This window comes from Cyprinus carpio, chromosome B17 (assembly GCF_018340385.1).
Source record: "Cyprinus carpio isolate SPL01 chromosome B17, ASM1834038v1, whole genome shotgun sequence".
In the NCBI taxonomy this organism is placed as follows: Eukaryota; Metazoa; Chordata; class Actinopteri; order Cypriniformes; family Cyprinidae; genus Cyprinus; species Cyprinus carpio.
The window spans coordinates 27,683,084-27,696,264 of record NC_056613.1 but is presented as its reverse complement, the minus strand read 5'-3'; the positions used below and the strand labels follow the sequence as shown (position 1 = coordinate 27,696,264).

The window sequence follows — 13,181 nt, the reverse complement described above, 5'->3', positions numbered from 1 at the left end:
AATAATAAAAAAAAACAAGGATCTCTGGGGGGGGGGGGGGGTGTCATAATAATAATAATAATAATAATAATAATAATAATAATCCTATAATGGGTTTCAAACTGAATGTTCATAATGCATACACAACAATCTTCAGATATTATTCTGTTTCCCAAACACACACACACACACACACACACACACACACACACACACACACACACACACACACACACACACACACACACACACACACACACACTCTCTCTCTCACACACACACACACACACAATTTAAACAAAATTAAATATTAAATTCTAAAGTAAGAACAGAATAGACATTTTCTTATATAGAGCTTATTAGGTTATTTGAAAATATAATAAAAATTCATACGATCTAAACTATTAAAATAAAATATCATAATAAAAATATTATTTTATTGTAAAATATAAATTAAATTCCATCATATGTGTGTGTATATATGGCTTTTTTTTTTATTTATTAATTTTAGGCAAGGACATTAGGAATATGATGAACTAAGAGGAAGGATCTTAACATGTTATATTTTAACTAGGGCTGGTAATTTAACGTGTTAACTAGATCAATTAATTACGATGAAAACAAGAACACATTTAACGCACTTGCCCCGCCCCAGACCTGAGTGTGTCACACTTCTTACAGCTGACTGATGACAAATACGTGATGGAGCCCAGAGAACGTAGCTAGAGTGTCCCTGAAATTCAAGATATGAGAGTTTTTGTCTCATATTAACATCATAAGCATAACACACGAGCAATGAGCTAAGAGCAACATCACACGAGTGCAAAAGTGATACCGATCTTACACAACAGTTCAGTCAGTAAGAAGTTAATTCTGTGTCTGTTTTTGTCAGAACTGTCCGTCTCCGAGCAGCACACAGCGGTATTTCATTACTTCCTCCAGGTTTTGAATGAACTGGTGAATCATTAGTCATGTGAACGCTGGATCTGAAGCGGCGCGGCACAGACCGATCTGTGCTTGACATCAAAGCATGCGGGGCGTGAGCTCTTGCATGGTTTGATGTCGATCTGAATCAAGCAGAACAAGACTAATGATTCACTGAATCACTCATAAAGAGCCATGTACTTCACTCCTGAGTGAATCAGCCATCTGAACGAATCAAATGATTGAATAAATGACTCGATGACTTAACACCCACTGGCAGATTTAGCTTATTATTTAGAGTATCACTTCATTAAAGAAATATTTCATATTACCATAGTAATAATAATTAAATGAATAAAATAAATTATTAAAGGTATAGTTCTCCCACCCAAAAATGGTCCCTCACGCTCCAGAAGAGTATAGGTTATACATTTTATCAAACAAAATATTTCTTGCTGAAGCTACTTTTTGTAATGTCTTACACAACAATGACTTCAAATGATCTTTTGGGACTATTTCTCAGCCAAATCTGACGCGTGATTATTTAATTAGGTTAAAAACTAAGGAAGACCAATGGAGCAGCCGAGAGGACTTCGTCAACTACTAAATGAAGCAGATCAATGTGTTACCCTTCATTATTCTTTAAGTTTTGGTAAATTACAGATCATGTCTTAGTGCTCATCTACATAAATGTCTTTCTCAATGACACAACTGTACTGTAGAGTGCTACAGAAGAGTGACGATTTATTACAGTCGTTTGCATATGCGAGAATTAAAAAATGCACACACTATTTTTAAGTCCAAGATCTGGGCACATTTTGGAAAAACCAAGCTCAGTGCAGGGAAAGAAAACTGTGTGTGCTAGAGAGAATATGCACTGTGAGACACTGCTTGACAGTGTGTTATTTCAGAGGTTTACTGTAGATCTGCTGTATTATATTCACCAAACCCTCACGTGCTGCGGTTACATGCACTTACACCTCCGAATACTTCTATAACAGGACAGTGATGTAAACACCATCACATAAGTTATAATAACACAAAACATAAGAGAACATAAAACAACACAACAGAAGAGAAGACAAGACAAAAGATGAGAATCAACAGAACAGAAGAGAAGCACCAGGACTGTCTGTACACATAATAAAAGTCCTTTTGTTTATCACTCGTCTCTGCATCACCTTCACTGTTTTCATTTTGTAGTGACATCATCATCAGTGTTTTTAATATCTGCCCGAGCAGTTACTGTGCCAGGATCTGTAGAGATGGGAATTATGACACGCGACGCAAACACGAATATCAGCAGTGCGCGAGGCCTGTTGTGATTCTGTGACAGCTCGGTCACGTGATCACTTTGACAGCAGCCCTCACTCGTGTACAGTGTGTGTTTAAGGCTCGAGGAGCTCATCGTGTAACACGAGGGGCTGGTGTGGAGGTGATTATTATGATGTAAACACACACTTTCTCTCTCGGTGTGTTCTGCTGCGCGTGTCCCGCTGCCCTTGGGCTCGAGGCCTACCGCTTCGCGCCATTACGCTGACGGTGAACGGTCTTCTGGACACTCCGCGGCACACACGCCGGTCACACACACACCGTACCTGCCGCAGGGCGCTGATCGAGCGGCCGAGGCTCCATGTGAGACTGCGGGAACGGGACAGCAGTCGTCGGGGTGGAACGTCGCGCGCGCACTGCAGCTCGCTCTCTCACAGCACCGGAACACAGCGCCGCCGCCAAACTTGTTTAAACTGCGCGGAGCATACCATGATGAATCAGAGAGGGGTGACTGGAATGTACCATTGATTTGCCACTTGTTTTTATAACCTCGGTTTTACTATTTGATCTTTTCGTTTTATTGCCAATCTTTAGAACAACGAACATACAAGGGCAATAACATAATATTGCCATTTAAAATTAAATATAAAAAATAATCAAATGAATTACAACACTAAAACACAATAGGAAGGCAAAAAAGAAGAAGCACGTGTCCATAACAACCTTATGGTGTGGAGGTCAGCAGTGCGCTAGGCCTGTTGTGATTCTGTGACAGCTCGGTCACGTGATCACTTTGACAGCAGCCCTCACTCGTGTACAGTGTGTGTTTAGAGCTAGAGGAGCTCATCGTGTAACACGAGGGGCTGGTGTGGAGGTTAATAATAATATAAAAACAAAACACCTCCCCCCTCGTTTTGCTCTGCTGCGCGTGTCCCGCTGCCCTTGGGCTCGAGGCCTACCGCTTCGCGCCATTACGCTGACGGTGAACGGTCTTCTGGACACTCCGCGGCACACACGCCGGTCACACACACACAGTACCTGCCGCAGGGCGCTGATCGAGCGGCCGAGGCTCCATGTGAGACTGCGGGAACGGGACAGCATGTCGTCGGGGTGGACCGCGCGCACTGCAGCTCTCTCACAGCACCGGAAACAGCGCCGCCGCCAAACGGAAACTGCGCGGAGCATACCATGATGAATCAGAGAGGGGTGACTGGAATGTACCATTGATTTGCCACTTGTTTAACTATTTATCTTTTTCGTTTTTATTGCAATCTTTAGAACAACGAACATACAAGGGCAATAACATAAATTGCATTAAAATAAATATAAAAATAATCAAAGAATTAAACAATAAAACAAAATAGGAAGGCAAAAAGAGAAGCACGTGTCCATAACAAGTACAAATAGTTACAAATTATTCAAATAATAGATTCAAGGCTTTAAAATAATTTACAGTTTTTCTTCCGCTTTATACAGGTACAGGTAGTGACCTATTTCTATTGTAAAATGAATAGTTTTTTTTCACTTCCCATTTACATTTATGGATGAAGAATATTCCATATATAATGAGTAAATTTAGTATATACCAAATTCTGAAGTCAACAGTATACTTAGTATATATATATATATATATATATATATATATATATATATATATATAATATTATATATATAATATATATATATATACATAACTTAAGTATGTGACAGCATTTTACTGAGGAGCTACAAAATAGTATATCATATTTATATATTTAAAATACATAATGAACTGAACAAACTTGTTTAGACTGTATATGAAATTCACCAAAAGCGAAAGGTTCAAAGTAAAATTCACGAAACGACTCTTTCTCGTTATTGATGGACAGTTGTGTGCGGTTTCTGATTGGCTGGTGTGTTGATGAAGGGCGGCTCAGCCACGCCCACCTGGCTGGAGTGAGACGAGAGCGCGCGCCGAGCACACACTGTCAGTCAAGCGTCTCCAGTAAGCGCTCGTCATCTCGAGAAGTTCCTCTCTTCTGCGGAAATCTTTGCTATATGAACGCTTTCATTCTTCATCATAATACTAATATGACAAGCATAAACATATGAAACGACAGACAGAAGACACGTACTCAAATATGTAAGTATGTTTCATATTTTCATATTTACAGTACGTTAAAAGTATGAAGAGAGTGCGGAAGCATGTAGATATATATATATATTCAGATTAATATACAGAGAGCATTAGAAAAAAATAAGTGTATTAATGTCACAAGAAGATTTAATTGAAAACGAATGAAACGTGTTTTCATGTTTCTTTAAATATATATAAAATGCATTGTTTTTTTTGTTTTGTGTTTGCTTCTGTATTTTTAACGTTACTTGTTCTCTGTTTGATCCGTTTGTAGAGAACAGCTATAGAATTTCTCTGTTTGATCCATTTGTACAGAACAGCTTAAAAAAAGTTAAACAGGATTATTTTAATATATAATAAACCAAACAAATATTTAAAATAAAAAATTAGTAATATAAAACAATTATACTGAAAACATTCACTGATAATGCATAAAAATACAGTTGATAATAAATACAGTTGATAATAATAATGTAGGACTACATATGAGGGCTTAACGCAGAGTAATCGCAATGAAATCATATTGTAATGTATTTTATTTCAGATTTTATTTATTTTTAACTATTAAATTCATGGGTAAGTGTAATGCTGTTTAGATAATGTAGGAGCTACACGAGGGCTTAATGCACAGTTACTGTAATGCCTAATTTATTTCAGGTTTATTTATTTTTTTAAAATAGTATTACAGATCATTTCTGAGGCTCATTATTGTGTACGGAGCGACTGCAGCGTGTGAAAGAGATGAACCTGAGTCCGCCTGAACACAGCATGGACGGCAGCAAAGCCGAGCACTTGCTCCCTTGTTTCCGCAGAAGTGTGTTTGACGAGCCTCTGGCTTCCTACCACAGCGGCTCCATCATCTCTCACCTCCTGCGCAAAACCCTTCACAATAAACTCACCTCCCTGGACAACAACAACCTCCTTTACCTGCCCTCCGCAAACGCCAGCGGGCTCGAACCCGAGTCCAACAGCACCGACGACTTCGCTCAAGAAGAGCAGAGCAGAACGTCCTTCAAAGACGAGGATCTGTCTGTAAACGAGCACCTCCAAGCCAAACGCGCCCGGGTGGAGAACATCATACGAGGCATGGCTGCTTCGCCCAACGCCGACAGAGAAGCGGAAAGCGAGAGCGAAGCCGTCCGCTGTAGAAGAGACCTCCTGAAGGAGAACAAACGCAAGCAGAGGCTCCCCCAGCACCAGGAGCCCAGTCAGTCCCACACAAAGACCGGCAAAGACGAGGAGTGCCACAAACTCAAAGAGCAGCTCCGAAGCATGCAGCGTCTCCTGCATCAGCTCCAGGAGAAGATCTCGCACGTGCACGAACAGAATTACTCGGAGAACGAGGAACGGGAAGACGCCGGGTCAGAGCTCTCGAGTCTGAGGCTGGATGGTGGATGCAAAGACCAAGTCAAAGTGGAAGCCGGTGGTTTCGGGTCCGACAGGGCGATGAAGAACCTCAGAGAGACTCTTAAATGCGAGCTGACCAGGACTGTGGGCGAAAGCATCGATGCGGTCTTCAAGAAGCTCTCCACCAATCTTCTAAATCAGCTATCCCCGTGCCACAGTCCGGACTGCTCGGAAACCGAGAAGCGGATCCCAGAGGATTTCCCTTCAGATCTGTCGGACTCTGAGGAAAACGTCAAAAGCAGGCACTGCTTTGAGAGCCACGGCCCGGAGCACCAGACCGAAGCCTTGTCCCTAGTGGTGCGGAAACCTTCCCTGAGCCAGGCTGTGAAGAGACCCTACCCGCTGCACCAGACGCCCTTCCAGATGGGCTACGGCGGCGCTCCTCTGCACGACAGCCAGATCCTGGAGCACCTGCTGAAGTACGGCCCGCACTCCACCTTCTGTCTGGAGCGGCCCTCGCCGGACCCCATGGAGCGTCCCTGGGAGAGCCTGGCCATGAGATCCAAGCTGAGCTCGGGGCATCTGGGTCAGCACCAGACTGGACTGGTGTCGGTGGACGCGCTCTGCCTTCCTCACGTCAAGATGGAGTGCGGAGATCTGCAGAGCATGGCTGAGAGGAGCTCCTTCATGACCCTCAATATATCCTTTGTCTCGTCTCATCCATCATTCTGTCAACTCACGTGGTTCCAAACCTGTGGGACTTTTTCTAGTGATGCTTTATTTAATGGTCAATTTCTCGTTATTGACGAGCTGCTTAATAGAATGCATATGTGACCCTGCAGCACAGAAGCAGTCATCAGTAGCACAGGTATATTTGTAGCAATAGACAACAATACATTGTATGGGTCAAAATTATACATTTCTCTTTTATGACAAAAATCATTAGGATATTAAGTAAATATCATGTTCCATGAAGATATTTTGTAAAATTTCCTACCGTAAATATATCAAAACTTAATTTTTGATTAGTAATATGCATTGCTAAGAACTTCATTTGAACAACTTTAAAGATGATTTTCTCAATATTTAGATTTTTTTGCTCCCTCAGATTCCAGATTTTCAAATAGTTGTATCTCAGACAAATATTGTCCTCCTAACAAACCACACATCAATGGAGATTATATATAAACATCAATACAGATGATGTATAAACCTCAAATTACCCAAATATCAACTTTAACACTACCTTATAGCTCCATGATAACAGATGATATTGGCTGAATATTAGTATTTATAAAGCACATTTTAATGCCTTATTCTGCATGACCATATTTTAGATCCCTCAATCCACCCCATATCTAAACTAATTATTCATAAACGGTTTATTAAGGCAGAAGTCATAGTTTATAGATAGTTAATAGCGAGTCCCAAATTATAGTGTGACCTTTTTTCCTTCTGAGGAACACAGAAGATGCTATTACGAGAAATGTTTCAGTGTTTTTAGTCTGCACAGTGGAAGAAATATCTTAGAATATCATAAAACTATCCTAATAAATATCATTACTGTATTAGGGTGAACTGTCCCTTTAATACCAAAACACCACTAAACTGAAAGTACAAGAGGAAAATGGTATTGCTCAGAGGTCGCTCTTTCTTTTCTCATAAGAGTTCTTCGTTTTTTGAAGTATGTTTTTTTCCCTCAGATATTTATTCTGAAATTCATTAGTATAAATTAAAATGGTAGCACTTTACAGGTTAGCTAATGCATTAACTAACAATGAACAAACTATTTTAAAGGATTTATTAATATGGGTTAATGCAAGCAAATAGAAATGTGTTTGTGTTAGTTCACAGTGCATTAACACATCCAGCGTCTCGTTTGAAAACACAATAGTAAACGTCAAAATTAAGATGAATAAATGCTGAAGTATTGTTCATGGATCGTCCATGTTAACTCATTTATTTCTCTAGTGTTAAGTGTTTCCACGAAACAGACACGAATGAGTCAGAGTTGTGATAATAGAGTTATAAACGAGTGTGGAGAGCAGGGATGAGAAGTGTTGGAGAAATGTTTCATAGTGCAGTCTTTAATAAACCGTTAGAAACACTGTCGAAGAAAGGTTTAGGAGAAACGTCTTTATTTAATCTTCATTTAGTGATTTTTCTCTTCTACAGCTACAGTATCAGAGAGATTTTTTGCATGCGATTGCACAACAAATGTGTTTGAGGAGTCAGAGGAAGGCTCTTTTTTCTGTGCATCATGTTCTTTGTTTGGCTGCAGCTGCCTCTTTGTTTAGTCGACTGTATTTATTTAATATATAGTAGTTAACATTGAGATATTGCTGAACAAACCAGCAGCTCTCGAGCTTGGCGAACAATCGTTGAATTGAGTGCAGCGGTGAGCAGTTCCACTAACGCAGACTTCAAGGAGAATTTTTGCTTTGATCTCGGTAACTCCAAAGAAAATTGTAGCATCTTCTTTAATCTGGGCTCGGTAATGACTTTAAGTCCAGGAAAAGACAAATAAAAAGGAATACAAGGCTTTGATAAGAATTGTTAGGAACAAAAGCCAATTTTCAAAGGCAGAAAAAGCAACAGTTTCTCTTCTGGAAACTCTCTGATATTTTTTCCCCCCGCTCAGACTTGAAAAGGTGCGGAATATGTTTCTGCACTCTCGATGTGATCGGAGTGGATGAGAGAGGTCACTTTCGGTTGTTTGTGAAAAGCAAGCTCTCAGCCGTCATTATACACCATCATCGATGCTCAGAGTGTCGTATGCGAATGTGACGAAACCAGTGCATGCAGAAAGCTTGGCTTTTAAACATCATTAGATTTATATAATACGCTTCGGAAATGATTTCAATATTGTGGCTCTTTTCGAGGCAGAGCAGCGATTGTCTCATTCAAAACGATGGGTTAATAACAGATTGCACAGATGCAATCAATGTGGATTAATATTTGCCTGTGAACTCGCAAACTGTGGCTCTGTTTTAAGAAAGAACTCATCTCTTTGAAAATAAAGGGCGTAAGCTGACCCTCTCCGTCCTAGGCGAGAAAATGCCTACAGGCAGCTATACGGAGCAAACTAATTGAAGTCCTTAATCTAATTTGTTGGGCTCTTTTTCTAGTTAGCACACGCTGTCGTGTCTTTATTGACTCTCTGGTCAACACAGAGCTGTTCATTTGGACCGATGAATAGGACATGATTTGTTTGGGGACGTGTAAATGCTGTTTGATTGTTAAAAATGCATGTGAGCTCTGTGAGTTCATTTATACATGAAGGGTGAGGCGGCTTTGATCGCTGTGTCAGGTTTGTCAGATCTTCAGAGAAAAGCGTTTATGGTGAGGTTTTTGAGGCCTTGACTCTCCTCACATCCAGGAAGGTCTGACCCCAAACCATCTGAAGAAAGCCAAGCTGATGTTCTTCTACACACGCTACCCCAGCTCCAGTCTGCTCAAGAACTTCTTCCCTGATGTCAAGGTCTGTACTGTTTTACCAGATTAATGTCTCTGCTGATGCTAATTCTTATGTTTCGTGCACAATTACAGGCCTGTTTATTTGAGGTCTTTTATAATTCATGTATTTCGGCCAGCACTGAATTCACATGTAAACAATCCATTGTGATTCGAAGTGATCTTTAGAGCAAAACCGTATTTAAAAAAGCTTTCAGCTTTCAGATGATGTATAAATCACAATTTCAAAAAATTGACCCTTATGACTGGTTTTGTGCTCCAGGGTCACATATTTAGGCGCTTGAGCAAATATTTCTGAATGTTGGGGTGGCAGCTCCTGAATTGCTGGTTTAACTTTGACAAAGTTAAAAGAGGAGTTTCTCAAGTCAGCAAAAGGAGACAAAAGAGGCGGCGGAGAGGAGCACGACCTCCTCTATTCAGCGTTAACCCTTCAGCTCGCCAGCTTTCAGCACACACAATAGCAGAGCGCTGAGCGCGGGATAGGCCCTGCAACAACACACACATCCTGTGAGTGTGTGACGTGTCCTGAGGCACAAGTGTTGTGATGAGTCAACACAACAGGAAAAATCTGGTGCATCTGAGCGCTTGCATGTGATTTCATGACTCCCTGTTGAATAAGTTGAGTCAGTTTAAAGTCCAGTGTCAGGAAATACTGTGCTTAAAACAACAACAACAACAAAAAAGGTGTAATCAATTTTTTTTTTTTTTATACATTAACTTTCAAATACTAGTGCCGAGACCAGCATAGACACTGAAGCATCTCTGTTAGATAAGTGAGAGCAAAAAAAATATGTGTTTTTAAATGGCAGATTTCATAAACTATCATCCAAATATGTGACCCTGGAGCACAAAACCAGTCATAGAAATTGAGATGTATACATCATCTGAAAGCTGAGTAAATAATCTCTCCATTGATGTGTGGTTTGTTAGGAGGACAATATTTGTCTGAGATACAACTATTTGAAAATCTGGAATCTGAGGGAGCAAAAAAATCTAAATATTGAGAAAATCATCTTTAAAAGTTGTTCAGTTGAATTCTTAGCAATGCATATTACTAATCAAAAAATTAAGTTTTGATATATTTAGGAAATATAGGAAATTTACAAAATATCTTCATGGAACATGATCTTTACTTAATATCCTAATGATTTTTTGTCATAAAAGAAAAATGTATAATTTTGACCCATACAATGTATTGTTGTCTATTGCTACAAATACACCTGTGCTACTGATGACTGCTTCTGTGCTGCAGGGACACATATCTCAAATATGTACTTGCTAAGTATCATTAATTATTTATAATTACTAACCCTAAGCCAAAGCCTTAAGCGCTACTATGGTTCACTTAGTTTATGTGTGTCTTGCAATAAATTGCACATAATTGAAGAAACTAAAAAAAAAAAAAAAAAAAAAATGAAAGTGACCTAAGTTACTAGTAAATTAAGTCAGACAGTAAAGATCACTAAACCACATCATAACGATCATTTGGGGTGAGGAAACTCAGTGTGTGGTTGTGACTGAATTACTGAGCTTGAGAAATCTTGTGTAAGTCTGAACGTGAATTATTACTTATGAGGCCAGAAGATAAATTTTTCTTTTTTTAAGTGTACATGAAGCACAGTGAAACTGCTAGACTTTTATATGTAACCAATTAAAAAATGCAGTTAAAATCTGTACAATGTCAATGAATCAAATATGAATAATATGTTTCATATATACCTTTCCAGAATTCAAGGACACTTTATAATAATGTTACAATAATACACTGATGATGAACAGTGGAAGGCAAACACAAAAACATGCAGGTCCTAACATTAGAAATGAGTTTGTCTGATAATCGCTCAGTACGGTTGTCAAGGGGGTGTTTCATGAAGGGTTAGTTAGTTCAGTAGATAGTAATGGGAGGGGACAAATTCTGTTATATTTACCCCAAATTCTGTGTTTTCTGTTTCATCATTTCATTTTGGATTCCAGTGTAATGGTTTAATTAAACACTCTATTATACTCTTTATCAGTGTTGGGGAAAGTTACTTTTAAAAGTAAATGCATTACAATGTTGTGTTACTCCCTAAACAAGTAATTAATTACGTTACTTAGTTACTTTTAATGGAAAGTAATGTGTTATGTTACTTTTGCGTTACTTTCGCGTTACTTTTTAAATATGACCAGGGCTTGATTGTTTTTAATAAAAAGTTCTATTAATAGCAAATGTTAAAAGCCCTTTCACACCAAAAAGTGTAATGAATAAACCTCAGTCTGAAGGAAGAGTAAACTCACGTCTGTACAGTAGAACACAGGAGAAGAAGGTTCAACACTCTTCAGCAATTAACAAAACAATGAAGCACAATTATTAGTTTATCTAAGGTTTTTTTGCTTATTAGTATGGTTGAACTGGATCATCAAAGGTCAGCAGCAAAGACATTAGTTAATAAAACGGGATTAGATACATTTGTGTTATTTAACATTTATTTATTGCAGGTTTGCGTCATATTCTGAGTTTGCATTTCACTGTTTTAATCCATTTTGATGAATACTTAATCTGTATTTTTGTGAGTAGGATGAATTAATGCACATTCACATCATGTTCACACACAACGCCTCTGTACTTCTGATTTCTCCCAGTATGGGGACAGGAGACTTGTCAGTCAATAAATGGGAAAACAAAGTAACTAGCGTTACTTTTTTGAAAAAGTAACTCAGATATTTTCTTGTAAATTAAAAAGTAATGCATTACTTTACTAGTTACTTGAAAAAAGTAATCTGATTACGTAACTCGCGCTACTTGTAATGCGTTACCCCTCTTTACTCTAAATACTCTTTTAATTTAATACTCAAAAATTATGTCTAATTAATTGAATTTATAAAACTTTAACAAATTAATAATTTATTAACATTTTCATGATTATAGGCCCCCGGAAGAATAATAATAATAAGAATAATAAGAATAATAATATTATTATTATTATTATAATTATTATTATTATTAATGGTGGTATAAATATTGGTGGTTACAATTTAATCAAATTAAAATTCTTAAATATTTTACTGTTAAAATTAAAGAAGAGAAAGTGCGATATTCCTTAATAATTTTATTATTATTATTATTAGTAGTATTACACTAAAAAAATTGATGTAGAAAGAATGTTAACTCAGAAATTGTTAGAAAATTCCAAGGAAATGGCAACTAACACATTAAACAAAATTAACCCTCTGGAGTCTAAGGGTATTTTTGGGGCCTGGAGAAGTTTTGTCATGCCCTGACATTTGTGCGTTTTTTCAGTTTCTTATAAATATCTAAATGTCTAAAGTCTAAATCTCACTGTTAATCAGCACAAACTAGGCTATAATAATATGTGAGCAGCATGTATGTCACATGATGTGTTTTTGAGAAAAACAATGTTATGCGGGTTAGTGAAAAATCAAAATGTTAAAATCACTTGAATAAGGCAATAAAACACATACCAGAAATTTGGTTTCCCGGGAACTTTTGAGAACTTTTTTTTTTTTGAGACTTTTGACTTTGATTTTTTCTAAATGATGTGAAAATCATCGTGTTGACTCACTCTTACAAGAAGAACAGATATATGATTTAAAATTTTCTAAGGACACTTTTTTGTTGGTAAACGTCTATAGCGAGAGGCGCGGCACCTATCATGATTCACACCTGAGAAAGACAAAGGCCTGCATAAATGAGCGGCATCCATTGAGCCATTCAGTCAGCTGTGTCACTGAGAGGATGTAAGTTACCAAGGAAAAATGAGAGGACAAACTAAATGTATAGAATTTTATGTGTAGTTTATTTAGAAATATATTACAATTATTCCCACACCATATAATTTCATATTCAATTGTGAGTGCCAGTGTGTAAAAGTTTCTTTAGGACAATCAACAGCTGGACTTTCAAACTGAATTTTTGCATCCTACTCCCGTTCACCCAATCTTCAGCCAAACCTTTTACCAATCTTATTTTCTCCCCACCCCACTTCTTGTTATTCTCTTCTCATCCGCCTTCTTATCTTATTATTCTGTTGCCCCGCGTCTGCGCCTCTTGTTTTCCGGTTTTTCCGGG

The 13,181-nt window shown here is 38.2% G+C and overlaps 3 protein-coding genes across 3 annotated transcripts in view; 1 reads left to right on the top strand and 2 right to left on the bottom strand.

Moving 5' to 3' along the window:
- Positions 1 to 3,365, bottom strand: part of LOC122140210 (dihydrolipoyllysine-residue succinyltransferase component of 2-oxoglutarate dehydrogenase complex, mitochondrial-like) — a 28,932-nt gene extending 25,567 nt beyond the window's left edge. Inside the window, exon 1 of the mRNA XM_042742980.1 lies at positions 3,214 to 3,365. Within this exon, the coding sequence (XP_042598914.1) occupies positions 3,214 to 3,360 (147 nt within the window). The 5' untranslated portion in view covers positions 3,361 to 3,365. The remainder of the gene's footprint in view (positions 1 to 3,213) is intronic.
- A 782-nt stretch (positions 3,366 to 4,147) lies between these two features.
- LOC109077993 (prospero homeobox protein 1-like) lies at positions 4,148 to 9,950 on the top strand. Its single transcript, XM_042742981.1, has 3 exons — positions 4,148 to 4,297; positions 4,972 to 6,337; positions 9,012 to 9,950. Exons 2-3 carry the CDS (start codon positions 5,033 to 5,035, stop codon positions 9,141 to 9,143), a joined length of 1,437 nt encoding a protein of 478 aa, XP_042598915.1. The 5' UTR covers positions 4,148 to 4,297; positions 4,972 to 5,032; the 3' UTR covers positions 9,144 to 9,950.
- A 1,435-nt stretch (positions 9,951 to 11,385) lies between these two features.
- The window catches only part of LOC109054905, a 12,334-nt gene continuing 10,538 nt past the window's right edge, over positions 11,386 to 13,181 (bottom strand). Inside the window, exon 3 of the mRNA XM_042742067.1 lies at positions 11,386 to 11,391. Coding sequence (XP_042598001.1) covers positions 11,386 to 11,391 — 6 coding nt within the window. The remainder of the gene's footprint in view (positions 11,392 to 13,181) is intronic.